Genomic DNA, 27,832 nt, shown 5'->3' with positions numbered 1-27,832 from the left:
TGTAAGTACATATATTAATATATTTATAGTAAGTATTTAACTTATATTAAATATTTATATTTAAAATCTATATTAAATATATTAATATATTTATACATACTAGTGTGTTTATGTATTACTTATATATTTATACATATGTATTAGGCTATTTTTGGAGTACGCGTGTATACATATATGTTACATTTTCTTTCTAATAAATATGATTGTTCTATAGTTTGTCAATTGACAATACTATTTTTTTTTCTTCCACACTTTCCTTGACACTGAGTTTTTGGTCTGATTTTACTTCCAAATTTTCCCCCAGCGAGGATGAGCCATTACCCTGGTCTTTACACCTCTGAGTCACGGTCAGATCCCCAATCGCCACCCCCCACCCCTGTCCGGCCCGGGCCACCGAGCCAAGACCACCCCCCCCAGCCCTCCCTCCCCTTCCCCCACCAATTACCTTTCCAGCCTCTGCATGGTCATGGCCAGCGTTTTGTTCAGCTCCTCGATCATCCTGCAGCCAGAGGGGTGCATGGGGAGGGAGCCGGTGGTGGAGGGGAGGTGCGGGCCAAGACTGCCGTACTGCAGCTGGTGTTGGATCTGGGACGGCAGGACCGTGTGGTGATGCTGGGCCCCACTCTGCGGGCCGCTCTTCTGGGCCGCGTAGGATGCCAGGGAGAGGTCTGGCCCCCCAACAGGCATGCAGATCATGACTTTCTTTGGAGGTAGTGGAGGCGACAGTTTGACGGGCAGACAAGGCAATTTCACAGGGCCGCCAGGATCTGTAGCACAAGGAGGGCGAGAGGCAGCTGTGAGGTTGGGGGCACGGGAAGAAACCTAGACCCTCACATATGCGCCCACCCTGGGACCGTGGGCCCTGCCGTGGGCCCTGAGATAAAATGCACCAACTGAGGCCACCAGCAAGGCGAGTGCCCCTCAACAAGTACCCACCAATTCTTAGTTCCTGCCGAAAGTGGGCTGGCCACATCAAGGGTCCTCGGGGACCCAGGCATTGGCGACCTCTGTCACGCAGCCCTCAGGCTAAGTAAGGCTCACTGGCAGCAGGAAGGGGGGACGAATGCAGTGCATTCTTCTGTTCCTGGAAACCCATGGAACTTCAAAGAGACCCTTTCTAGGATACGCCATATTGTCTACAATTTTGCCACTGTCATGTGAAAATATCCTTTCACTTGGCACTTTCTAACAGGCATGGGACTAGAAGCCAGTCCTAGGTTCAAGTCCACGAACAGGATGTCCCTCCACAAGTAACTGTGTGCTGTGCAGCTCATCTCTCTTCCTGTCCACACTTGACCTCCATGAGGTCTGAGCTCAGTGGCTGGGCTGGTTGGCCCACTCACGTGGCATCCAGAGTTGGGTTATTTGAACTGTAGGGAAGCTCCAACAGGCACTCGTGGGCCTTGGTGGAACCTGCACACACCCAGCACCCCTCGGTTCCAGGAGAGTGGTTTTGAAGCTTCCCATGGATGCTCCAAACTCAGGGGAGCTGCAAGACAAACCAGCCCCTGGGCCACCTTTGGGACAACCTTGCAAAAACCTGGAGATGATCTAGCACGGGTGCGGGGCAGGGTTGAGTCTTGTGGGCTGCAGGCTGGCCTGGGAGAAGCTCGGTCAGGAAGGGCACAGTGGGGGAGGGGAAGGCTGTATGGCACGTGTCAGAGCGCTCTTGACTTCCCACCTGGTAACCACATCAGGAGGATCGCAGGGCTCTGCATCTTGCTCCTAGAGGCCTTAGAGTTTTCTCCATCTGTCTGTCTACTCTGAGTGTGGCCTTCGTCAGTTTAATTTCCCCACAGTTCTACCGAAGTGATATCCTGAGGGCACCAATCTGCTGTCACACCTTCATTTAAACCCCACCAATGGCCTAGAAATAAAGCCCACCTTCCTGACGCGTCATCCAAGCCTTCCAAGGTCTGTGTGCTGTTTAGCTCATCTCTCTATGCCCACACTTTACCTCCTGAAGTTTGCTCTGGTTCCCCTATGAGAAACGGCCTCTCCTATCATATCTGAAAAGCCTTAGATCAGGGTCTCCTACGACACCTACTGCTTTTCTCCTGTGGGTTTTCCTTATTTGCTGGCCTACAAATTCAGTCTCCACCCTCCCCTAAATCTCGCAGCGGGGGGCCTTTGTCCCTCACATTCTCCACATGGGTTGTCATGGTCCCCCCTGGTCTCCTCAAAGCCCCCCCATCTCATGTTCCCCAAACTACCTGATGTTCGCACACCCCTGGGCCTCTGCTACATTCTCTCCTCAGTTTGGAATATTCCTCTCTGTTTTGTCTTCTGGGTCCACTCCTCCTCTCCCTTCAAGATCCAACTCAAAAATTACCTCTTCCGAGAAGCCTTCCTGGGTCATTATAGCACTCCTTCCATTCCGCACCCAGTGGACCTCCTGTGGGTGTGAGGTGGGTCCGCGCCCACAGCAATGGTGGCCACAGTGATGGGGGAAAGAACTCTAGCCGCCCCTTACCCCTGCCAGATACCAAGTGCTTTTCACTTTAATCCTCACAGCGAGCCTGTGATGTAGACACATTATCATCTCGCTTTTGCGGACGATGCCACTGGGCTCTGAGGACACCGAGTGGCGCTTCCTGTTTACACAGCTGTCCCCTCTGCTGGAGAACCAGGACCTCGAATAATGTGTCACTCTCTCCTTAGCATCTTGTACGGCGCCCAGTGCACACAGCAAGAGGCTCACAACATGTTTAGAGAATGAGCTGATGTTCTGATGCTCTGCGGTGGGATGAATTCCCACCTTCTTCCCCTAGAAATAGATACTCTCCGGGAGGGGGAGGGGAGGTACATGAGCATAAAATGAAAAACAATTTTAGGACCATGCAGCCGGGGGTATACGGACACTAAATAGTGGATCCTACAGCTGATACAGGGAAGCTTCATACTTCCAGGGGGCCTGATAAGCTTGCTCCCCAAGGCCAAAATGCCAGCCGGTCATAACCATGGGGCTCCCTCATGTTCCTCCCCAAAGGCTCATCCTGTTTGTCCCCCCACGCACAGGATACAAAGTGACCTAACCACGTTCAGGGGCATGACCAAGGGTGCTCATTCCAAAGTGGCTGCGAGGCAGAAACTCACCCCGTGTCCAGTTCTTGCTACCGAAGGGTCCACTCCCTTGGCTCTTGGAAGGCTTTGCGCAGCCCTAGTAAATGCAGTGTGTCTGGACGTGTTAAGGGTTTCTATCCAAGAACCTTTACCCGTTATTCCTTCCTTTGTGTTCTAGCTGTCTATCTAAGGCAGGTAAGCGCTCACTTGCTTGAGCAGGAGGGCAGCATGGAACCGTCTCTCTGGGAAGGAACGGTCATTACCTTGGGTTCTACCGTCTTGCTAAGCTAACACCTTCCTGCACACACTCGACCACCACTTCTGCCACCTTCTTGCTTCCTGCCACCACTTCTGCAGTAAAACTTACCTGGCTTCTTCACTAGGAAAATGGCCAAGGGGATGCCAGAAAATTCTATCGGAACAGGCAAGGAGGTAATGACCAAATTAGTGGACATGGTTACTCTCATTGCTTGAGAAAAGAGATGCTGGGGTCCTGGAGGACCCCTTTCTCTTTTCCTGCCTGTGTTTCTTTTCTGGTTGTTTCACTACCCACGGTCATCAATTAAATAGGGGTAGGAAATGAAGATGAATTACTTAAAATAATTTTTTAGCTCAGCAGATTTGGTAAAAAGGGAGGAAATTGGGGAAAAGGTTAAAATCAGGTGGAATTACTGGCTTTCAGTGAACTGGCTCTGTAATCCCCATCTTTCTCCAATATGGTAGACAAGGGAGGGGGCCCAGGCAGCCCAGATCTTTAGTAACTCTCAGTGTCTATTTTTATATCTTCATGATATCTTAATACCAAGTCATTGCTCATAACAGATCTGGAGCCATCTACACACCATCTGCCATTCTGAGTTTCTATCGCTTTATCTTTGTCCTTCGCAAACTTCTGTGTTCTCTGCCCCCCTTGACAACTGCACCAGTCTGGGACCTCATCTCCTCTTGTAGGGTGGGTAACAGGGTCCACCCTTTTAATACATCTGCACCCCACACCAGAAATCTTCCTCTAGCACACATCACGCTGGAGGTCCCCCCACGACTCCCTGCCCCAGTCACTGCTGCGGGCCATCCAGCTCCGTCCAGTGCCAGCAGGTGCCTCCTGCCCTGCATCTCCCTGGCTACTCTGGTCTCTCTGGACAGGCCAGCTTCCCCACTGGGTTTCCCAGTAACCATGCTCATCCTCTCTCAGGGCCTTTGTCACACCTGCCCCCTGAAACACCCTCCCTGCCCGATGATCAAAATGGCATTCACCCTTCAAAGCACAACTAAAGACCCAACTCCCCCCCTTGCAGGCTTTCCTGCTCCTGGTTAAGGCCAAATGCATTGGGATGGCTCCTCCCATGCGTGCTTCTGCTCTCCCTTCAGGGTGCCCAGAGTGGAGCACAGCGAAGCCCAGACTCCTGCAGCCTCGTGGTTCTCAACCCTGGGGGTGCATTAGGCTCAGACTGATGCAGACCCTCCCACCCCTGTCAGGGATTCTAGTGGGATTGGGGGGGGGATGCCAAGGTTTGTGTCTTTTAAAAGCCATGTTTGAAAACCACTCAACCTCTTACTCTTGACCTTTTCTCTGAAAACAAAACAAAAAAGAGCATTAATTCCTTTTTCTAAGTAGATGCCACACTTAGCCCAGAGCCCAGTGATGCGGGGCTTGAACTCACGACCCTGAGATTAAGACCTGTGCTGAAATCCACAGTCAGATGCTCACCTGACAGAGCCACCCAGGCACCCCAAGAGCACTAATTCTTTTTTATTTTTAAGATTTTATTTATTTATTTGACAGAGAGAGAGAGATAGCGAGAGCAGGAACACAAGCAGGGGGAGTGGGAGAGGGAGAAGCAGGCTCCCCGCTGAGCAGGGAGCCCGATGCGGGGCTCGATCCCAGGACCCTGGGATCATGACCTGGGCTGAAGGCAGACGCTTAACGACTGAGCCACCCCGGTGCCCAAGAGCACTAATTCTTAAGCAGAGTTCTTGGACCACCTGTGACAGTCCCCTGATGCTTGGCTAAAAGTTTGTATTCCTGGCCTTCACCTCTGACCTACTGAATGAGAGTCTCGGGGCCAGGTGTTTGGATTTTAAATGCTTCCCAGGTGCTCACCATATTCAGGGAGGAAGAGGAAAGAATCGGAGAGAATCACTGATTTGGGAGGGCTAACCTGCTTGGAGTACAATGCTGCCCAAGGCGGAGATATGATGCATCTGTTCCATCCAGCCCCTGGGCCAACGTCCACCCTGAGTGGTCAGCGGCACGGTCTCCAGGTTCTATTTCTATGCCCCCCACATATAAAAAGTACAAGACTAATTTGCAGGAAACCAATGTACTGAAAGCTACACTGTCTAAGATCTGTTCACCTAATGACTAGCTTTGTCTAAATCTAACATTTGCAATTAAGGGACTTGTCTTAAAACCAATTTGTCTAATGGCGCTTCCAGTTTAATTTTATATTTATAAAAATCACTTATGGATGAGCATTTTGTGGATGAAAAGATTTCTTAGATCCTCGTGGGTGCATTTTTTCTGTTTTATTTGCTTTAGAATACTTTAAGTACATTTCAGACAAGTTTGCCTAAAGAGCCTTTCTTCAAAATTTTGTCTCAAGCAATACTTAATCATATGTTTAGCTTTTCCTACCGACTTGATTCAGTGCATCAGATTCCTCTTGTTTCCTTCTTACTGATTTTCATATGTCCTATGTGTATTGTATGCGTGTATTAAACAACAAAGGAAACATACACCCAATACTCATTTCTGATTAAAGAGGCACTGACATTTTTGTAACAAGGACAGACTGAGATGAATAGATTGGGAATGGACTGCATGACCCCACCGTTTCTCTCCAAGATGCCAAATTCTTACGGCAGTGATTTCAACCAACCTCATAGAGAAGGTTTGGGAGAGGCAAATTCCTGAGCCTCAGTCTCAGAGACTCAGATTCAGTAGGTTTACAGCGGGGTCTGGGAGTCTGCTTCGTAGAGAAGCTCCCAGATCACTCTGACCTCGGTAGAGACCACACTGAGAAAGTGCCCCGAGTTATTACCGGATTAAGTGGCACAAGATCATTACCAGAGTTTGTCATACTAAACACAGAAGATAAACCACAAAATCACGCACTAATTCAGCTCTGAGAGTAACAGCAGCTGCTTGATCTCTTTGATGTTCTGTTTTCCAATCTGTGAAATGGGGATGAAGATGTCATAGGCCTATTGCACAAATCACGTAAGATAAAGAGCATTCACTGTGTGGCATTGTGCCTGGCACTCTGTTAATAAATAGTAGCTCTATTCCTGGTTGCTGTCATTTTCATCATCCCATGATGATGGGAATGACTTCCTTAGGAAGGTCATTCAGCCTCCCCAGGGGGAAGGTGCCACCACTAGGCTCTCATGGGCCCCGTATTTCCCTTTGTCACAGCATCTCACATACAGTCGATTCAATCCATTTCAGTTTTTTTTTGACTTGCTGACGATTTTTATTTGCAGTAGGTGTAAGTGATGCATTAATTTTATGACATCAGGTGCGGCTCTTCCCCTCGTGGTCGCTGACAAGGAGCTGGGTCCAGCGCATAGCAGGTGCTTCATAAACATCTGCTGGTTTTCTTTCTCATCATGTCTTGAGAGCCGTGGGAAGAGGTAGAACTTAACGACTACTTTCTCCTACCCTAAGGCTCTGCTAATCAAAGTGTGGTCCAAGGACTGGCAGTAGCAGAGCCTCCGGGGAGCCTGTCAAAAATGCAGAGTCTCAGGGCCCAGCCCGGGCCTTCTGAATGAGAATGTGCATCTTGACAAAGACCCCAGGGAGCCCTGCACCACCCATGCTGAGAAATTATCTCCTCAGGGCCGCTCCTCTGTGAAGAGGACAAGTGCCCAGGGCCTTCTGGAGGAGGTTCAGCTCCGGTGCTTGCTCTCTGAGGGCTGAGCAGGGCCTGTGGGGGGCTGTTCTTTTGCAGGTTGAGGCCTGTGAAATCACCATTGGGCTAGATCTCAGAAGAGCTGGAGTTTAATCCCAGTTCCAAGACCAAGAAGCTCTGTCATTTTGCCTAAGACATTAGCCTTCCTGAGCCTCAGTTTGCTCATCTGTAGAAAGGGAGTATAACCTACTTCATTTGTCTGTTATGAGAAGTACATGGACTAATGTCTACACAGCTTCACAGGGACCGGTGGGCTGAAATCCATTCTGAGGTCTGTGTTGGCATGGGCCTGAGCCATCCCAGAGAAGTACATGGATCAATGTCTACACAGATGTAGTCTTCACTGATCCTGAGAAAATAATATATTCCCTGCCTCTGCCACAGGTTGTCGTGCGGGTCAGACTAGAGGATGTGGACACACTTTGTAATCTGCCGAGCACGGCATCCCTCTGGCCGGTTACTCACGGGACTCTTGCGACTCCTGTGAGCGTCCCCTAGCCTGAGACTTCCCGTCGGGGGTGGGACACAAGAAGCCAAGACAGCGACTGGTGTGTTGGTGGTTTAGTGTGTGGTGGTTCTAAGTAGGGAGGTGAAAAACTGCCTGAAAGCGAACGCAATAACGGGAAAGAGAGCTTCCAAAGGATGGTCTCGGCAGCCTTCCCTGCTTGCAGCAAAGCACTGCAGGAAGAGAAAAAGGCGAGGCCTTCCAGGTTTCAGGGTGTTGTTCCAGTGCATGGCGCCCTGCATCAGCATTGAGGGCTAGTGGAAAAGGACGCAGAACTGGGAGTGACAGAACCTAGATTCTCGGCTGTTCCATGGCTTGGGAAAGATAGCTCACCTTTTTTGGGATTCAGACTCTACCTCTAAAAATCCAGGGATAAAAAAAGTCTCCTTTGCCTCAACAGCACCTTGATGAATAAAAGAACTTTGCATCTAGGGGATGCATGGTATTTATGGATTGTTGGAGGACACACTCTGACTCCTGCATCTCTAATGATGGCAGTGGCTGGTTCTGCGGGGGCAAACACAAAGCTCTCTGCTTGCTGATTCAGAAATGCACGAGTCCCTCGGCAGCCAGACTGATCGAGATGCAGTTATATTCATAAAACTGTCTATGTTGATGGAGTTCCAGAGAACAAGGAGAATAAACTCAAACTGTGAGTGTCACAGAGCCATAAAACCCAAGAAGGCTGTTATTTCCAAACATGACACAGCTCTGGCTTATGACTTCAGACCAGGGAAGGAAAACTCCAGATTAATTCTCTGGTCCATTCTTGTGCCACAGGACCGCAGTCTCTAACAGAACCAGTGTGGGCTAACGGCACACACCTCTAGCCTCTCTTCTCTCTTTTTTTACTAACACCCACTGTCAAAGCCCATGTATAACTGAGGATGCATCCGAGCACGTGTCAATGAGAGTAGCACTTACTGTCTTAATGAACAAGGGTGTTGCAACAATTTCTCAGCCATTTGCCAACCTGGTTTTGGTGGGTTAGAGTCTCTGGTCTCCTTTTTATAGATACAGGCATTCAACCCAAGAACATAAAGAGACTCTATGAAGCGTACTTAGAACTTAAAACGAGAGTCCAGAGTCACCAAAGCCCGGAATCAGATTCCCCCTGGCTGCAAACAAAGATGCTCACATGAGTTCCGTCAATTCCTTCAGACCATCCTAGGGGTTCTAAGTTCGTTGGTCCCATGCCTGGAAAGGCCACATGTGCCGACCAACCCCTTGAGTTAAGAGGAATGGTGTGGAGGGAAACAAGTAACAAAGAAGTGACTTGTGTTACATGCCATAAGCCTGGCTTTCTCTCCCAAGCCAGGCTGGCACATGGAAACCAACGACCACCTGATGTTTGTGACAAACATGTCCTGAGACCTTCCAGAATCCTAAAATTGAGGGCCATGATAGCACACACGTCACCAGCACCTGATTTTGTTTCTGAGTCACTTTCCACAACAAAATGTTTTGTTTTAATTTACCCCTTCCAAAGGCCATCTGGGCAGATGACAACAAGGAGGGAAGAACATGCCTCACGGGGATGGAGATGCTGGGCAGTGGGTGGGGGTCACAGCTGGGTCACCAGTCATCTTCGCAGGGCATGAAATTCGGTGTTGTGTTTTTTTTTTTTTTGAAGTAAAATTACACATTATTCATTGTCACAAAACTGCTCTTAAAGAGTGACAACTCTAGGTATCCCTATATCATGACAACAAACACCCGTTGAGATCGGCATTTTGTTAGAGATTACAAATCATCTGCACAAAAGCCCATTATATGGTTTGATTTTGCAGCGATGAGGATAAGTGCTTTTGCTCCCAGGGAGACCGGGGGAGGAGAGCAGTGTTCAACTGATAACTGACCTATGGAACCTGAGGCTTCTGCAAGACAGGTACAAAAGACAGGAAGAAGGTTCTAGAGATGGACAACTGCAAGAAGCATGGACCCAACAGTGACCCCTGGGAGGACAGCTATTTTTGACTATCCAGGAGAAGGCTGGGAGAGTCAGATCAAAGTCACAAAGTCATGAAGGGAAGCATGAACATGCTCATCTGATCTCAGAACACCGGAACCAACGAACAGATCGAGGATGTCCGAAAGTATATTTGGATGGTATAAAATGAAATACTACATCGGGGCGCCTGGGTGGCTCAGGCGGTTAAGCGTCTGCCTTCGGCTCAGGTCATGATCCCGGGGTCCTGGGACTGAGTCCTGAGTTGGGCTCCTTGCTCAGCGAGGAGTCTGCTTCTCCCTCTGCCTCTGCCCCTCCCCCCTGCTCATGCTCTGTCTCTGTCTCTCTTTCTCTCTCAAATAAATAAAATCTTAAAAAAAATGAAATACTACATATACCTTATGGAGCTCTGAAGAGGCAGAACATTCAGGGTGAAGGTACGAGTAAGTTCAAGCCAGATCCTTAGATATTATAAAGGGAAAAAAAGGATGGTTGCAATTCGTCTCCAACCTTGCATCTACCCGAAGCACAATACTTATTCATTGTTGACGGACGCACTCCTAGCTCTTGCATTTACAGTGATGGCGGTGGCTGGTCTATCCACCTGCACCTGACGGACTGTAAGTGCACTGCCATTTTCCCTTGACAATCCCAGCACGCTCTGACACCTCGGTCTGGACCACAAGTTTGACTGATGCGTGACTGTCATGTTCTATCTGCTACTCTAATAAGGCACTGCTTTCCATCCAGGTGTCAGGGCTCCTTCAAGCTCTACAGACGAATGAGGATCCGATTTTGTTTACGGCATAACTCAGAACCCCAGAACAAGGATCCTGCTACGAACTCGTGGGCAAATGATCATCCAGCACCTCCTTCAATGCCTCCCCCACAGGAGGTTCTCTCTCTCGCAAGCCCTCCTGTTCTGGGGTTCCTCAGTGCTAGCTGAGGTCACAGCAAGGACCAAGGCCAACTCCATCCTCACTCTCAGGAAACTGACCCCGGGATACTAACACCATGATGTCCAAGAGAAGAACGAAGGGCAGCAGCTTGGTGCCCTTTGCAATTTCCGGTTGACAAGGGCCATGCCCCAGTTTCCTTTATATTTCCAGTTACACCTCCAGTCCCCAGCATTATTGTCCATCGGATCCACAAGAGCATCAAGGAGACAAACTGGGTTGAAATCAAGCAACTGCTGCTAAATGTCCACAAAACATGCCCACTCCTCCTCTAAAGTCAAATCCTTCATCATGGCATTCGAGGCTTTCGACAGGTTCCCTTCAACCCACCTCTGGCCTGATCTTTGATTACCTCCCTCCACAAATCCTACGCCCCGGCCATGCTGGGCTATTGGCTAGTTCTTGAACATACTGTGCCTCTCAGGTGCCTCTGTGAACTCTGCCTCCCATGTCACAATGACCTCCTTTCCCCTCCATGACCTTCAAAATGTGACTCATCTTTAACTTTTAAACACATCCTCCTTTATGATGTTTTTTTTCTGAGTCTTTCAAAAGGATTCGGTCTCCTGCTGTTTGTATTTCTTGAGAACCATGTTTATACATCTTCATACGAAGCATTTTCTGTAGCTTATAATTGTCGACGACCCCTACAGCTGATGAGGCAACACTGCTTATAAATTATATCAAGGCTGGCGGAGCACCTTGCACAGGGTGGGCCCTCAAAATAGAAGTGCCATCCGGCCTTACAAAGGAAGGAAATCTGATCACAGCTACAGCATGGATGGACCCTGAGGGCATCATGCAAAGTGAAGCAAGCCTCTGATAAAAAGACAAATAACTATACGATTCCACATATCTGAGATGCCTCAAATCCTCGCAACAAGAAGGCAAGTGGTGGTTATCAGGGGTGAAGCAGAGAGGAAAGGAAAAGGAGTCATTTAATAGCTACAGAGCTTCGATTTTGCAAGATGAAAAAATTCTGGAAATCTGTTGCTTAACGGACAACTTGAATCTAGTTAACATTACTGAATTGCACACTTAACAAACTATTAAGAAGGTAAATTTTATGTTGTTTTTACCACCATAAAAAAAAAAAGTGCCAAGTGAATTCCATCTCCAACCTAACAAAGTGCCACAAAAAAAAGGTATTTTGTTGTCATCTTCATGCTGGTCCCAGAGGTGAGAGGAGAGAGCACCCTTTAGAAATGTTTTAAGAGAAAGTCCTCCCATGCACCAAGAAAGGATTTCTGCATCTTAAGAAAGGGAAATCAAGACTGGAAAAATACAGAAAATTGAGGATAAAGAGTAAATTTGGGTACATTTCCAATTCCTTCAAGGTATCAGTTACCCAGAGACTATGAACCTTAAACCTCTTTCTGAGGCTTCTGGGTTGTAGTTCCCGTTTTCCATTTAAAGGCAGAGATGAGGTCCAAGGTCACCGTGGTCCAGTTACCAGTTTTCTTGCATTTTCTGAGTAGAATGCAAGGACAGAGGCAAAAGTAGATGATTTTGTAGGACTGGAGAGGAGGCTGCAGGAGGAGAAGGAGGAAGGTGGGGTAGGATACTGGAGAGAAATGGGGACACACAGTAAGAGAGCCAGAGGGGAACAAGATCACAGATCAGAATGGGACTACAGAAGAGTCTGCCGTGGACAGGGTCCACAAAACTCAAGAGACTGTCTAAAAAGGAATGCCGGTTTTGGTGTGACGAGCTCTGGACAGAATATTCTCACTAGACATGTGACGTTGAGAAGTACCACAGGGGCATGGATGCCATCTGCCAGGTAAGTCTGCAGTTGTAAAAACCTTTGGAAAGTTGAAACTAGCTATCGACTGACCCAAGTTCCTTGTATTTCAGGGTCTAAAGACAAAGGAACCCTGGGCAGGTTCACAGTAGCAGAAGGACTTATTTTTAAAGGATCAGCAACACTTCCTTTTCTTTTCATCCTTCCTTTTAAAGATTTATTTATTTTGGAGAGAGAAAGAGAGAGGGAGAACAAGCAGGAGAGGGGCAAAGGGAGAGGGAGAGACAGCATTTCAGGCAGGCTCCACACTGACTCGGGACTCAGTTTCCCAACTCTAAGATCATGACCTGAGCCCGAGTCAAGCGCTGGACGCTTAACCGACTGAGCCACCCAGACGCCCCAACACTTCCTTTTCTTTGCTGAACTGCTAGTCTCTAACTGTGGTCAAATGCTTCCCACGTGATTTGCCCCGTTCTTGATTCTTACAGACTGTCTATTTCCAGGATGTTCTTCCAAACCCAACCCAACTGCATTCAAGTCCTCCTCTTCATAATCAAGTGCCTTGAGATTACTTATTTTTGAAAGACTGGATACACTTTTGTCTTTGAGTTGTGCAAATAAAGAAGCCAATTTCCTTTTTTAAAATTTAATCAATCCATCAATTTATGTATTTATTTTTGAGAGAGAGAGGGGGAGAGAAAGAGTGCAAGCAGTTGTGGGGGGCTGTTGAAGGACCAGAGGGAGAGTGAGAGAGAACCTTAAGCAGGCTCCACGCTCTGCACGGAGCCTAACAACGGGGCTTGATCTCACGACCCTAAAGTCATGACCTGAGCTGAAACCAAGAGTTGGATGCTTGACCGACTAAGCCACCCAGGTGTCCTGAGAAGCCAATTTTCTAAAAACAGACTGAAACACACAAGGCCAAAAAAATCCAAAGCAAGCTCATGATTCCACTGTTTTAAATTTTAAGACCAGATATCTTAGTGAGGATGGTAGAAACTGATGGTTATGAGTAAGAACTCTGGAGTAAAACAAAGTGGGTCCATCTCTGCACTTACACTCTATAACCACGGACCGAGTTATTTAACTCGTCAAAGAATTTCCTTTTCCTCCTCTAGGAAAGAGAGAATAACGATAATAGCATGGACTTCATAGGACTAAACGATATGCCGTAAAGGTCTCAAAAAACGGCAGCTGCCATTGTTATTACCCAAGTGTGAACAGCAGACTGTGAAGCCCAGCTCTCATGGGAGCTGATTATCCTTCATTCAAACGGCACCTACGGGGCCCCTAATCACAGGTACCGTACGCAGAGCCATGGATTATTCATGCAGCGTGTCATATCGGACTCCTAGAGCCGGGATGGCTGGAGAGATGACTGATGAAGACTTAGAAAGATAGGAGAGAGTGGTTTCTCCCCCACCCCCTGCCCCGCTTCAATCAACCCTTTTCCTCTGGGGTCCGCCATCATCCCAAGAAAGAGGCGTTTTGAGAATCATTCACCTCAACCACCTGCATTATGCACCGTACTTCCAGATCGGAAGGAATGGAATTTGATGCTCCTCTATCACATGCAGTCGGAGGCCAGGATGATGACAAGGGAAGACGAAAGATCGTCTGGGAGAGCAGGTAGGCTTCTCTCCACTTGCTGGCGAACAGAGCAAATTCGTGAGACAGTCTCCAAGTTCCTAATGGTTTTCCTGATAAAGGGGAAGCGCGTGCTGAAGCGGAGCTATTTCTGCTTGTCTTTGCCTGATCGTATCCTTGGAAGTGACCCCAGGTCAGGCTCACGCTTCCTCTAGGATCCTACCGGACCATTAACCACTGTCACTCTCTATTAATCATGCCTGGTGTCTTTCAAACTGTCCTGTGTTCCCTTTCAAAAATGTCAACAGGACAGCCGACAGGGAGAGAGAGCATGCTACAACTTAGAAGTCTCAATTTAGAGTTCTAGAATTCTTAGTTTATTAATTTCTTCTGACAGAGCCCAGATGTCTCCAGAGTAATTAGTAACAGAACAGGGTTAATGTAGCTGCCTCATGGTGATGCAGATTCATTATGACTGATTGTTCACTTACAAAAATTAAGCACGTCTAATTGAGTGTAAACCCAAAAGGACAGCACCAGGCTGACAGCCCACAGATAGCTCCACCTATCTTGTTTTCCTCCTATTTCAGAGGCTACCAGATACTACAGCATGGCAAGGATGATTAGCTTTTATGTATTTTTATCTTTCTGATCCAAGTTATCTAGAGGTGAGGTTTATAGAGAGTAGGTAAGTCCACTCTACTTGGAAACGGACAGGGGAAGCCAGAGATTGGGCTAATTCAGAGAGCCTCAGGCTCTCATGTATCAAGAGTCCTGCGGATACCAGGCTGCCCAAGTTCATGGCTCATAGCTGAAGCTGGGAATGAAGTGTGCCTTCATCAATGAGATACCTAGATAAATTAGGGGATGTTGTTGGCTAAGAAATTCTGTCGATTCTTCTTTTAAAATGTCTTTTCTATTGTTCTGTTCTCTCTCCTCCTGCTGGGATCGGCCAGATGCTCGTGAGCTCATATTTCAGATACAGGAGAAGCTCCCCCCATAGTCTCCCTGGTTCAAATTATTCCATTTAATTCCACTAGTGATTCTGGAGAATGAGGCATAGGGCTAGCCTTTTTTAGGCCTTCCACCTTCTCTTTCTGTTCATTCCACACAGTGACCCAGGAAAATCTTTGAAAGGCTAGTTTTCATCACATTACTCCCCTGCTCAGAAACCTCCAAAGGTTCTCTGCTGCCACAGGAACAGAATCTAAATCCTCATATGCCTTACCTAGTGAACGCTTTCTCAATACATCCTGAGAGGGACCCTCTGCCCCAGCTCGGCCGCTGGTCATGGACCCAAAACAATGCCATCTCTGGGCCTCTGAGCAGGGCCTTCTCTCCCGGAATGTTCTCCCCTCATTCTCTATAAATGCCCTTTATGCTTGAAGGGACAGCTCAGGCTTCAGCCCTTCCATGCCCTTTTATCGGATTGCATGGAAATCCAACTGATACTCCAGAGTGTATTTTGGCACTGTATTCTGTGTACATATACTATAGAAACATACAAAATATATACATGTAAAATTTATATATTAAACTGTTATTTGCATCCACTTTGATACCTAGCACATGTCTGATGAATAAATATGAACTACATACAGGAGTTTATTTTGCAATATTTAATCTTCAGGGAAATTTGGCATCAAAGCCTTCAAAAGCCTATAGTTCTTCAAAGGTATATAATTGATTTCTGGAATTAGAATAAGCAACTCTAATTCTAGAACAAAATTAGGAGAAACACCTATGCTTATAAAGCAATGTATGCCGCTGAGGATGTTCGCTGTGGTGATTTTTACAACAGGAGATGGGAGAGTCCACCTACTCCACACCGGGCAGCTAACAAAAGCATGTTGGGGAGTATTTATGAACATGAGAATCAGTCCACAAGATAGCACCGTGTGCAAAAAGCTGCTGCTCAGAGACTGTGTAGAGCAGGCACTTGACTTTCATTAGACAGACAGATAAACAGACAGTGGTTATCTCTTAGAGGCAAGTTTAGGAGGGCATTTTCACCTTTGTGCTTTTCTATGCATTTACATTTTGGGGCACTGGACCGAAGTGTTATTAACATGTTGAACGGTTCTTTTAGACGGAAATGTGCTCTTTCGAACCACAAACATCTGGCTTGGATGGACACACACGTGGACAGAGTCGTTTGACTCAATCTTGCGTTTAAGTTGGACTCGAATGACACTCAGCACCACGTGGGAGCCACCCTCCTATCGCAGAGACAACATTCTCTGGGTAAGGAATTAGGAAGCATGGGGTCTAAGCGTGCCTCCGCTGCATAGTTCCTGCTAGGCCTGATAACAGCACTCATTTTTCTTAAACTTCAGCTTTTCTACTATAAAAGAGGCAAATATTCTGCCCTACCTCTATCCTCATCACGTCTCACAAAAATGTACAGAGATCAATTAGAAACTATTTGCAAAAATATCAAGTGCACTATAAAAAGGCAGCTGATCAGATGGAATTACTCTCAAGGTTAGAGAAACAAGCCCCTGAAATCTTCCCTCTTTAATTAAATTAAACCCCAACGTTAAATCAGAAAGTACTGTCTGATTCATGGGTGGTGAAGTACAACTTCATTAGATGACCAATTTAATAGCAGTAGGTACGGTGAGTTCACTAACACTTTCAGCATGAAAACATAAAAATCATTTTAGGACAAAACTTAACTCTTCTTTTAAAAGTATTTCCCACAATACTTTGCAGATGATCTCTACTGTTTTTTGTTTTTTTTTTTGTTTGTTTTTTTTAGCAGAACAAACAGCACAGACATGAATTTTAATCGAGGAAATATGCCGGGCTTCAGATCAATAAAATAAAGACAAAAGCTTTAAAGCTTTGGCAAACTCATTACAAAGGGAACAAGGTACGACTCTTCATCTTTGCAAAGATTTTGACGTTGAATCTAATTCACCTCGATGGGCAAATAATCGTGAGTCAGTCACACAAATACCAATGTACATATTTACAGATACACATGACAGAGGCTCTTGGCATATGGCTGGTAGGTGCATATCGAATGCTTCTTGACAAAAACACACAAACCCAGATCACGACTGCGTGTACCAAGACACACACGGAAACACCCAAACGTCCCACAGAGCAACCTCACCGGAGAGGTGCAGCAGGGCTCACTCAGATAAAATGAAAAAGAGAATAAGAGATTATCCCTTGAAGGGAAGGCAGGGCTGCACGCCCCCGGAAGACATCTTGACTCACCTGTTAAGTGGTTGGCAATCCTGGCAGTGGGTTTGGGAGGCAGGGCGGGGGGTTGCTTGAGAAGGGACAGCTGCTTCACTGGGGTCTCCTCATGGTCTCCAGAGAAAGCAGCAGGTTTTTTGGGGGGCAGTAGCAGGACTGGTTTGGCTGAAGGATCTTGGGACAGGAGGACTCCAGACTCACTGGCAGAGGGACTCTCTTCAGACACTGAGGGGACAACCACACGACACACAGGAGACATTACACAAACGCAATGCAGGTGGGGCCGGCAGGAGCACACAGGACGGGGGTGTGGGTTAGCAACACAGCAGAGCACCGACTGTTCCAGGCCGTCGTGAACATGCGGAGAGTTAGAGAGAGGCTGCTAGAAATTCAATAAAGCAGGGGCGAGGGAGTGGAGGGACACATCAGGGAGGTTGAGGCAGTAAGGGAGAGGTGGGAGGGGAGAAGGGGGGAAAAGGGAAGAAGACATTTTCTCCAAACTCTCCCAAGCTTCACCACTTCAACTTGGCATTTACACTACACCTTCTGTGAGTGCTCTAAACGTGACTCGGGACCACGGCAACAATCCACGGATGGCAGGTGCAGTGGGTCAGGGACAAAAGTGCCCCTTCTGAACCAAACCAGCACCAAATGCTGGCATCTTCCCTTGGGCCCATTTGCTCTCTGTCGAGAGGAAGACAGAGGAGATTCTGGGGCCTTGCTTTTGCCCACTGGGTCTCCCCGGGTCTGGGACATGAAGTAATGAAGCAGTCTAGAGGCTGACACCAGGCCGGGCATCCCCACATGCCCGGAGTGGCTGCTCGTCCAGGTTCTGGGGCCAGCCAAGCAGTTGTAGGGGCTCCTATAAACCTTGACCAGACAAAGGATGCACCAAGACAATGTCTTCCTGTCTCCCCGCTTCCTCTCTCCTCTCAGTCGCCGGAATGATGGTTTTCTGTTTGATTTCCCCCACTTCTCTTTGTCCGGCATTGGGTCTGGCTCTACCTTTCTGCCATGGGAGACCCCGACTGGCTCCAGTTAAGAGCTGTCCTGGGGCGGGGCAGGGGGGCAGCCTGGCCAGTAAGACTGAAACTCTGCGTTCACTGGGATGACAGATCTCCCTCCAACGGTCAAATCTGTGTGATTCCAATGTCACAAGAAAGGTTGGATGAGAAAAACAATTCACTGCTTTAAATTGAAAAACCCTGCTCAGCCTGGGGGGGAATGTAACTCAGATGCATAGTGTCCTGCTTCTCATCGCTGCTGATTGGCATGACTCCAGTGACTCTCCCTGACCTCTTCTTCCTCCCTAATCTGGGCTGCAGTGTCCCCTGTAGCACTAAGGCCCTCATGAGCACTCGGTTCTCCCCCTCTCCCAAGGGACGCCGTTATCATCAGGTCCCAAAGTGGAGCATGGAACTGACTCTGTGACCCCAGCTCTCCCGTCTTCCCACCTGAGCCCGGCTCATGCAGACTTTGCATATGGTGTGGAAAAAGGATGTGGTCTTTCTCCCCACACTCTGGAGATTCCGGGAGTTCCCTCCCCTTCCACCCCCCTAGGCTCGCCTCTTGACAACAGGGACCATGCTTCACTGGCTGTTGGGAGGATCCCACCTTCTGTGGGAGTGACTACTGACCATTCAGAGGGCTTTGGACCAAAGAAGTAGTGATGGTCCAATGGTACCAAATATCACCTGTCAGCAGCATATGAGTTAGCCAGTAAATTGTATACAATTTAATAGCCAATTAACACATCGACTGTGTACAGTAAACGGATACAATTTGCTAAACTGATACAACCATTAGCTGGTATATGGAGACTGGGCTTAAAGGCCGTGCCAGGGTTTTACAAACACGTGAATTAGATAGGTATCCTTTAGAAGAAGTGTAGGATTCCTTAGCTTGAGCTTAACAGAAAAGAGTGCTAGGGAAAAAAAACAAAAAAACAAAAATGTCATTTAAAATGACACTTTAAATCCCCAATAGTACAAAAACAGGGCCTTCTTCTTTAAAGACATTAAGATTACAAAAAATGTTTTTGAAAAACTACAGAACAGTAAGTGTAAATATGTACTGATTGGGCAGTTTCGTCCCCATTTCCAGGAGATTCTTAGGCTCGGGGTGGTGCAAAACAGAACTCCAAGTCCAGCCAGGCTACAGGTCCTGAATGCCACATGCAAGTCGACCAGGGGCATTACCTGTCCCATCCATGATGTCTGAAGGCTGGAGCACCTCGTATGAGCAGGGATCCCTGGGCATGGGGACTGGCTCCATTTCGGACAGGGCTGGCAGAGACAGCTGGCTGGAACTCAGGGACTGTCCGTTTTCCAGCGAATCATCTTCATTCGATATGGAGAGCTCCCCATCTGTGGGAGCGAGAAGGGAGATGGCACAGTTAGACAATGCCCGCCTTCCAGGGAAGGGTGACAGTTATCGTCGGCTAATTGAATCTAAATGTTTTTGAACCATCTTTATCAAGGTCAGTCTGTAAAATCTACACTTGTTCTTTTGCTTTTCAGATACTTATTTTATTTTTAGACATATGGCATTGGACTACGAGGGTGGCAATTTTCAGTGACCTCTAGCAAATTGCCTGTTTCTTCTTTCTAACCATAACTACCATATTTTGTACGTATTTTTTTTAAATGAAAGCGAATTAAAATTAACTTTTCTTCCTAATTTTGGAAAACCTGGAAAAACTGAGCAAGCCTCAAGGATTGGAAAACCAGGATTAAGAATGCGTACTTTAGGGAGCCAAGGGCTTCCTGCCACTCAGCAAACACCAGATGCATGGTTCTCTAAGGCTCTAGGAAAAATGCATCTTCTTTTCTCTCTACTCCCGCCAGCATCCAATTTCTCCAGGCAGATAGAAGTTTAGGAGCTCGAAGCTCCCCCAGGCTTCCCTCCTGACAACAGGGACCACTCCTCACTGGCTGCAAACCTTCTGAGGGAATGAGTACTGACCACTCACAGGGGGCTTCAGGCTGCAGCGTCCTAAGGATGCTGGAAGTAAGGGCCAGAATTCTCCCAAGTGTCCACCAGTGGTCACGCCCTTGGGGGGAGCCGACTGTGATCTTGCTTAAAGCTCCTCAAAGCAAGGGGCCAGCAGCTAGTTAACAGCACAGGAGACGACCAAAGGCTGCCACACAATGGCCATTTGTCAAATCAAAATTCCCCCAGTGTGATTTCATCCTAGCCCAGGGGAGTCCTAAATAACAAGGCATTAAAGTCAAATTAATTTTTAAAGAGGACGGAAAGCTGTTCCAGTAAGATGAATAAATATCCAGATGAAAGACTCCTACGTTACGCTTAGTCAGAAACAGAAACCAGCAAAGCGATCACCTGCCTTAAAACTGGAAGAAAGAGGATTTAGTTGTAGAAATGAAACAGTGACACGACTCCAAGGTGGATCTGGTATAAATAATCCTTTTCTTGTGCAATGCTCCTCCCAAGGCTTTAATTTTATACACAACAATATGTGGTAGTAAAGGGATGCTCCTCCAGCCCCCTCCCTCCCCAGTGAGAACTGGCCTGATGAAACGTTCAACAGAGTCATCTACAAACCGACAGGCTTTAGACACCATACGGTTCAAGGACATAGGCTATTTCACCTGAATCTTGTATAAACACGGAAAAAAAAAAAAAACAGAATAGATACCGTAAAAAACCATCGGAGGCAGACAACAGAAAGCACTGACACACTTTAAGATTGTGGTTTTCTCCCCATTTCTTTTTCATTTGGCCTTTCTGTATGCCCGGAATGGCTCGGCAGTTAGTATAACTATAATTAACAGAATGATTACTACTCCCTGTTGATAAGAGAAGAAGCGCAGTGTGGACTCTAAGTACTCAGCCAAACCGAGAGTCTTCAGGAGGGAAGGGCCTCGGGGGTGCGTTCCTGCGTTGCCATCCTGTCGGGGATGGTCCCTGGTCCCCTTAACACACTTGAATTTAGCATGTTCGCACTGATGTTGTGGAAAGTAGCTCCGATTCATGTTCCCAGGTGGTGGAATAATAATGCCGCTGCCATTCAATTTAACACATCTCTAGGAAACCACTTTGATTTTTGATGTGCCCAGTGTAACAAAAGTCTCGGTTAAGACAACCCGAGGAAGGGGTGGGGGTTTCGGGCCAACGACAGAGTCAAATGACTGCTGTAGTTTTGGGCAGGTAAGAAGTACCCCAGAAGGGGCGCCTGGGTGGCTCAGTCGTTAAGCATCTGCCTTCGGCTCAGGTCATGGTTCCAGGGTCCTAGGATCGAGCCCCGCATCGGGCTCCCTGCTCAGCGGGAGTCTGCTTCTCCTTCTCCCACTGCCCCTGCTTGTGTTCCCTCTCTCACGATGTCTCTATCTGTCAAATAAATAAATAAAATCTTAAAAAAAAAAGAAGTACCCTAGAAGCAGTACTAGGGAAAAGATACAACTGTAGTTGGATTCCTTTAGACTCTATGAATCTCGGTTTCATCAAGGTGGCTGGCTTAGTGCTGGAGGGTTTGCTAATAATGGAGAAGCAGTCCTAGAGACATAGCGACTCTCAAAAAATTTAGCTCGCCATAGATTAAACGTACCTTTGCTAAGTCGCAAAGACCCAAACGGCTTTGGAGAGGAAAGAGTCTTGGTTATTCCATTGTCATAATTTCTAAAAATACATTTCCACCAAAAAAATAATAATGAAGAAAAGAGAGTAAGACAACCTAACCAGAATAGTTTATTTATCGGTACATATATATTTTTTAAATTCTATTTATTTATTTGACAGAGAGAGATGCAGCAAGAGAAGGAACACAAGCAGGGGGAGCGGGAGAGGGAGAAGCAGGCTTCCCGCGGAGCAGGGAGCCCGATGCGGGGCTCGATCCCAGGACCCCGGGATCATGACCTGAGCCAAGGGCAGACGCTTAATGACTGAGCCACCCAGGCGCCCCTCGGTACATATTTTTCATGGTTGTGATCTTACTATGCATTGGATTTTATGCCTTGTTTTTTTTTTACTATTATAAATATTATAATTTGCATAATTATAATCTTAATGATTATATTGGATGAATAAACTGAATTTTATTTAACTATCTTCCTATGGCTGATCATAAGGGGGTTTCCCATGTTTTATGATATAATGAAAAAAGGAGGCTGTGCCAATCACTTCCCTGCCTAAAGCCTTTTCTGCAATTAGAATTCTCCCCTTTTAGGAGAAATTCCAATAGACAAAACTTATGTGTATTAATATTTCAATATCTAAGTAACAGATACTTGAATCTTGTAAAATTGTTTCGTGAAGGGTTTCTCTATTTACATAGCATCTGATACATACATCTGATCTATGGACAAATCACATGAATTTCATAGCTTTTGGTCATTTCTTCAATATTGACCTTCATAACCATGTTTTATCTACCTACCTACATATATGTGTGTGTGTAGGTGTGTGTATATATATATCTATACACACAGATATATATCTCTCAATCTAGCAGAAATAAATTGAAACCATTCAACAAGTATGACAAATCCATTATTAATATCATTTATGACCAAGAGCAGTAGAGACAAAAGTGAAGACCATCTGAATGGGATTCATTTAACACGGGGCTACAGTGATGTTGCCACCGTTAAGTAACAGCTGTTTTAAAATTCCTCTCGTGACATTTTCAAACATACACAAAAGTAGAAATAGTAATATAACTGACCCCATTTACTCATCATCAAGCTAAGAAATCAGCTGGGAGTTCCCAATGTTTGGTAATTCCAAATTCTATTAATTTGAAGAGTATGTAACTCTCGGTGTCCTTCCTATTTACAACAGAAGGTTTTTATTGGCATTTTAATTTGCGTTATTAGAAAAACTTTTTCTTTTTTAGAAAGAACCTAATCCCTCCCGATGAAGAGGAGTCTCATGGATTATTTGTACCTTCATCTATCAAGATCATCACTGTCTCTTGTTATCGGGGATGAGAAAGAGTTTGCTCTTTATACTAATATTAAAAATATTAGAAATAATATTACCCTATATAGTATTAGAAATTATTTTGTTGTTTTACACGATCTTCTAAAATGAGCTGTAATAATGGTTTCCAAAATAGCACACAACAACTACCAGTAGAAGGAATGAGTAGGGGGAACAGGAAGAAGGGGGAAGTCTCTTGAGACCAGAGGAGTTGAGACGATGCTTCTCCAGCTTCAGTGGGCATCGCAATTCCCTGGAGTGGGGCTGGGTTCCACCCCCAGAGTTTCTGCACCGATAGTTTTGGGGTGGGACAGACAATATGCATGGCTAGCAAGTTCCTGGGGGATGCTGGAGCTGCTTTGGCTGCTCAGAATTCCACACTTTGAGATCCACTGGCTTGGAGGTTAGGAATCAGAGATGCAAGAGAAACTGGTACGGCAACAGTGCCTTATCATGATGAGGTCTGGGGCAGGAAATGCCGTTTGTGGGGCTAACATGGAACAGAGACAGTTGGATTAAACCTCAAAGAGGACAAGAAAACAGGAGGTTGCATTTGTCTAACCAGGGATCGTGAACATGAACTTGCCACAAAGGAATATGGCACTGGGGAGAGCCGTAGGGGAGAGTGGAAAATTAAAAATGTGAACCAGCTGCAGACATACTTAACAAGATAAAATCAGGTCACATAAGTGACAAGAGAACATGATGCAGAAGTGAGTGCAAGTCAAGGTTGCAAATTTTAGATGATGAGACACAGAAAGCAAAGGATCCAAGCTATAGCACTGGTCATAGAAAGTGTAGCAGCCTTCTCTTCGTGAGACGTAAGAAATGAAGATGTTGGTAGAGGCAGGTTAACAACCAAATCAAGGAGAGTGAAGGGAAAGGTGACGGTGAATTAATTCACTCAACTGGCAAACATCTGTCGAGAGCCTGTAATTAACAACCCGCATCACAACCCAGAAACCGCAAGCTCTCACAATGACCTTGTGAGTGAGGCAGATGTTTGCTTTCAGCACCTTCTGATACGTGTAGAAACCCCTGCCTGGTCTGCTGTCCCCCAAGCCCTGGAGCTTTACCACAGCCCATCCTGCCTCCCCTCCCACAAGCCAGGCACGGCGCCAAGTGCTAAGGGAGGACACAGACAACACAGATGAAGAAATGCAGAAACACAGACACCCGGAGGAATTCGCGTGAGAGGTGGGAAAAGCAGCAGGAGTGGGAAGAAAACCCTGAGACGCTGATGAAGAGAAGTAAGAGCTGAAGTTAAGATACAAAACTTGCGCTCTGCCCAGGAGACCACGTATTTGAGGAGGATTTTGTCTCGCATGGAATTTTCTTTAATGTTCCGAAAGTATGATTTACCTAACAGTTGTGATCCAGAGAACTGGCTCAAAAGATACATTAAAAAATGTTTTGTTTTGTGTTGGTTTATTTAGGAGTTATATCCAACCACCTAGAACTGGATGTCACCTTTGTGTCTATATTCAAGGGTTTTCTTGTTTTAGTTTTCCTTGATTATTGTTTTGCTTTAAGAATACTCTCTGGTTTTAGGGTGACGGACACCTTCTGATCAATGAAATTTTCTCAAAGCTTAAGTTTTTTTTTTAATTTTATTTTATTATGTTATGTTAGTCACCATACATCATCAGTTTTTGATGTAGTGATCCACGATTCATTGTTTTCGTATAACACCCAGTGCTCCGTGCAGTACGTGCCCTCCTTAATACCCATCACCGGGCTAACCCATCCCCCCACCCCTCTCCCCCTCTAGTTGTTTTTTCATACATGAAGGTCACATGGAGAATGGGCAATAGGAATTCTTTTAGGTTTTCACAGATAGCCACGGAACAACATTTATGTTAAATAACATTAAAAATCACACAAAAGATATTTTGTTCTGAGAGGTCTCACGGTTCATGGCGCTTTGAAGTTGAAGACAAGAAAGTATCAATTTTAATTCTGAAAAAATATTTATTTTTTAAAAGATTTTATTTATTCATTGGAGAGAGAGAGAGAGAGAGAGAGAGTGCACAGCAGGGGGAACAGCAGAGGGAGAGGGAGAAGCAGACTCCCCACTGAGCTGGGAGCCCAACGTGGGGCTTGGTCCCAGGACCCTGGGATCATGACCTGAGCTGAAGGCAGATGCTTAACCGAGCCACCCAGGAGCCCTAAAAAAATACTTTAATATAAACTTGAGCTCTACCCGCAAATCTGATTTTCTAGGATATGCATATGGATTATATAAAAACCTATGTTTAAAAATGCATTTCTTGGGCGCCTGGGTGGCTCAGTCGGTAAGCGACGGCCTTCGGCTCAGGTCATGATCCCAGGGTCCTGGGATCGAGTCCCACATCGGGCTCGCTGCTCAGCAGGAAGCCTGCTTCTCCTTCTCCCTCTGCCTGACACTCCCCCTGCTTGTGTTCTCTCTCTGACAAATAAATAAATAAAATCTTTAAAAAAATAAATAAAAATAAAAATGCATTTCTTGTTGGATAAGACATCTTTAGTTAAATAAATAATAGTTGACTTTGAGTATAAAGTATTGCTTCACACCTATACATTGAACCATTATGGCAATACATTTCACATGGACCAAAAAAAAGGTAAAACTTTAAAACTAGAATACATAGTATAAATAAGCGTGCACACACATATTTATTTATTCAGATTGCATAAGAGGGAAGCCAGATGGAGAGTTTTTGGCTTTCTCACAAAACTTTTTGATTTTTAATTCGCAAAATAAAATGCTGTATGCCAAATGTAAAAAGAGCAGTGTCCTGGGGAGACAGGAGCAAACACAGCTAACAGAAGACAGACTATTCCAAGTATGGAGAGTATGTATACAAACAAATAAAAGTCAAGCGTTCCAGGTGCCTCTTGGGAAATGCAGAGCCTTGCTGGGAATGAAAGAAATGCAAATGAAGTGACCATGCGGGTGGTGCTCAGACATTAAAAAATGTATCTGAAATAATGTCAAGTACAAAAGCAGAATGGAGAACCATGTGTACCTGTGGATCGGGATCACATCAAAATGAAATATGCATGCAGGCTGGCAAAGTTCCGAAGTAAATTTGGCAAGATAGAAGTGGAGTTTAATGATCATTAAAACTTTTTTCCTGTAAAGATGCTACATTTGTAAAACAAACAAACAAAACAACGTAAAAATTGCATGCTGCTTTGTTACATTAAATGAAAAAAAAAAAAAAGTTTCGTTGGAGGGAAAACCCCTTCCTCACTCCTCTGGTTTCTTGAAGAGGCACTGATTTTCCCTAAGTCCTCTTTTTTTTTTTTTTGGCCTGGCTTCTTATCCTTCTCTGCAGTGACCTCACTGCTAGGTCTCTGTTTCTCCACGGGGTGGAGCGGACCTAACCAAATGGTGAGTGCTGGGGGTGTACTCTGCATTTCTCCTCCTCACCTTGGACCAGACTTTCTTCTTGGGGGGCTGATGTGAGGTCCAGGCTTGGGGGGAGGGCACGAGTCATTGTCAATGGCTTCCTCTAGACTAGTCTTTACTGAGAGCACTAATATTGGACCCTTCAAATCCTTAGGCGTCTGGAGCCTCAGGAGAAGAGAATGCTTCTACTATCTCAGGTAAAAAGAAACAGAAGGTGACAGACAGGATGGTGTTATAAACCATGCTGCGCTCCGTGTGTCCTCGAACAGCAGAGTGCTGGTGAGCACCCCTAACTCATTCTCAGGAGGGCTGCGTGCAAAGAGAGAAGCAGCAGTTACAATGCAAAGAACCCAGACTTTCAGCACAGGGAGAGCCTTGTTCTTATTTTTGCCATCACTGGCTTGCAACAAGTCACTGAACTTTTGAGACTTCAGTTTCTGTACCTTGAAAACAAAAAAGGGCTGTGTTGGATAATGCCCAACTTCCTTCCAGATCAAAGTGCTATGTGTAGGACAGTGGGAAGAAATAAGTACCCACCCCCAAACTTGCAAATAAGCCTGAAATAACAGAGAAGCTACAACAGCAAATCATGTTTCATTTAGACTTTCTTTTTCTTGTCTGACTTGCTCTATTTGGGTCTATCACAAGAACCGGGAAATATATTAATGGAGTTCAGGTTTATTGTTCGCCAATAAAGTGTTTTATTTTTATTAAAAAAAAACTGTTAAGTTTTAGCATAGAGCTAAGAAGCCTGTGTTCTACCCACAAAGCCTCTCTATTACATACAGTAGAAAGACAAGGAGAAAAAAATGGGACAGTGAAAGGGATGGTCAAAGAAGCATTTTTAAGCATTTTGGAGTGCCAAGTACAATGCTGGACATTTTCTATTTAATAGTAACAAGCCCTTAAACAATATGTTGGGAATTTATTATGAGCCAGCTATTTGTTCATTTAATATTTACATAAAACAGTTCTGTGGGGTTGGTACCAAAATTCCCTTCCCTGTAGAAAGGAAAGTGAACACCAGATGGTTTAAATAACTTATGTAAAGTCATATAATTGGTAGGTAATGAGCTAGTAAGTGGTGAGAGTATGTGATCTCATTTAAAATGACTCATTTTGAGATTTTACTTCCTCAAGGATGGGGAAAGAACAGTATAGCAATCCTGTATAAGTAAGACATGTAGATGACAGAGTTAAAAGCCAAATTCTGCTACTGTTAAGTCCTTGCAACAGAGAAGAGTGAATGACATCATGAAATCCTGGCTACATTTATGCTCCCATCCTAAAGAACAATGACTACATAAGTGAGGCATCATGTGTCAATCTTACACCGGAAACCTGAGCAGCATTAAACTGCATCTTTGTTGCTAATGCAAATGTGTAGAATCCACACAGGCACACTGGTGAGAAATTCAAACACATTTTCATTTACTGGTGATCCTCAATGGCTATCATTAAAGCAAACCCAAAAAGCGAAGCCACCTATGTTAAAGCAAACCATTATCTTTGTGAAGATACATAAGGAGAGCCTACTGTAAGCATTTGCTAACTTGTGTTTCCCTTTGAGACAA

General features: G+C 45.7%; 1 protein-coding gene across 1 annotated transcript in view; it reads right to left on the bottom strand.

The window, feature by feature from the left end:
- Window positions 1-27,832, bottom strand: part of PHACTR1 (phosphatase and actin regulator 1) — a 547,774-nt gene that overhangs the window by 67,381 nt on the left and 452,561 nt on the right. Inside the window, exons 5-7 of the mRNA XM_028107359.2 lie at window positions 19,123-19,290; window positions 16,943-17,149; window positions 446-767 (exon numbers count right to left, since the gene is read on the bottom strand). Coding sequence (XP_027963160.1) covers window positions 446-767; window positions 16,943-17,149; window positions 19,123-19,290 — 697 coding nt within the window. The remainder of the gene's footprint in view (window positions 1-445; window positions 768-16,942; window positions 17,150-19,122; window positions 19,291-27,832) is intronic.

The sequence above is a fragment of the Eumetopias jubatus genome, unplaced genomic scaffold (genome assembly GCF_037043125.1).
Source record: "Eumetopias jubatus isolate StellerSeaLion01/CBP00866 unplaced genomic scaffold, mEumJub1_p1.0 scaffold_6, whole genome shotgun sequence".
Classification (NCBI taxonomy): domain Eukaryota; kingdom Metazoa; phylum Chordata; class Mammalia; order Carnivora; family Otariidae; genus Eumetopias; species Eumetopias jubatus.
The sequence above is the reverse complement of the archived record's forward strand: the minus strand, read 5'-3'. Positions and strand labels throughout refer to the sequence as shown.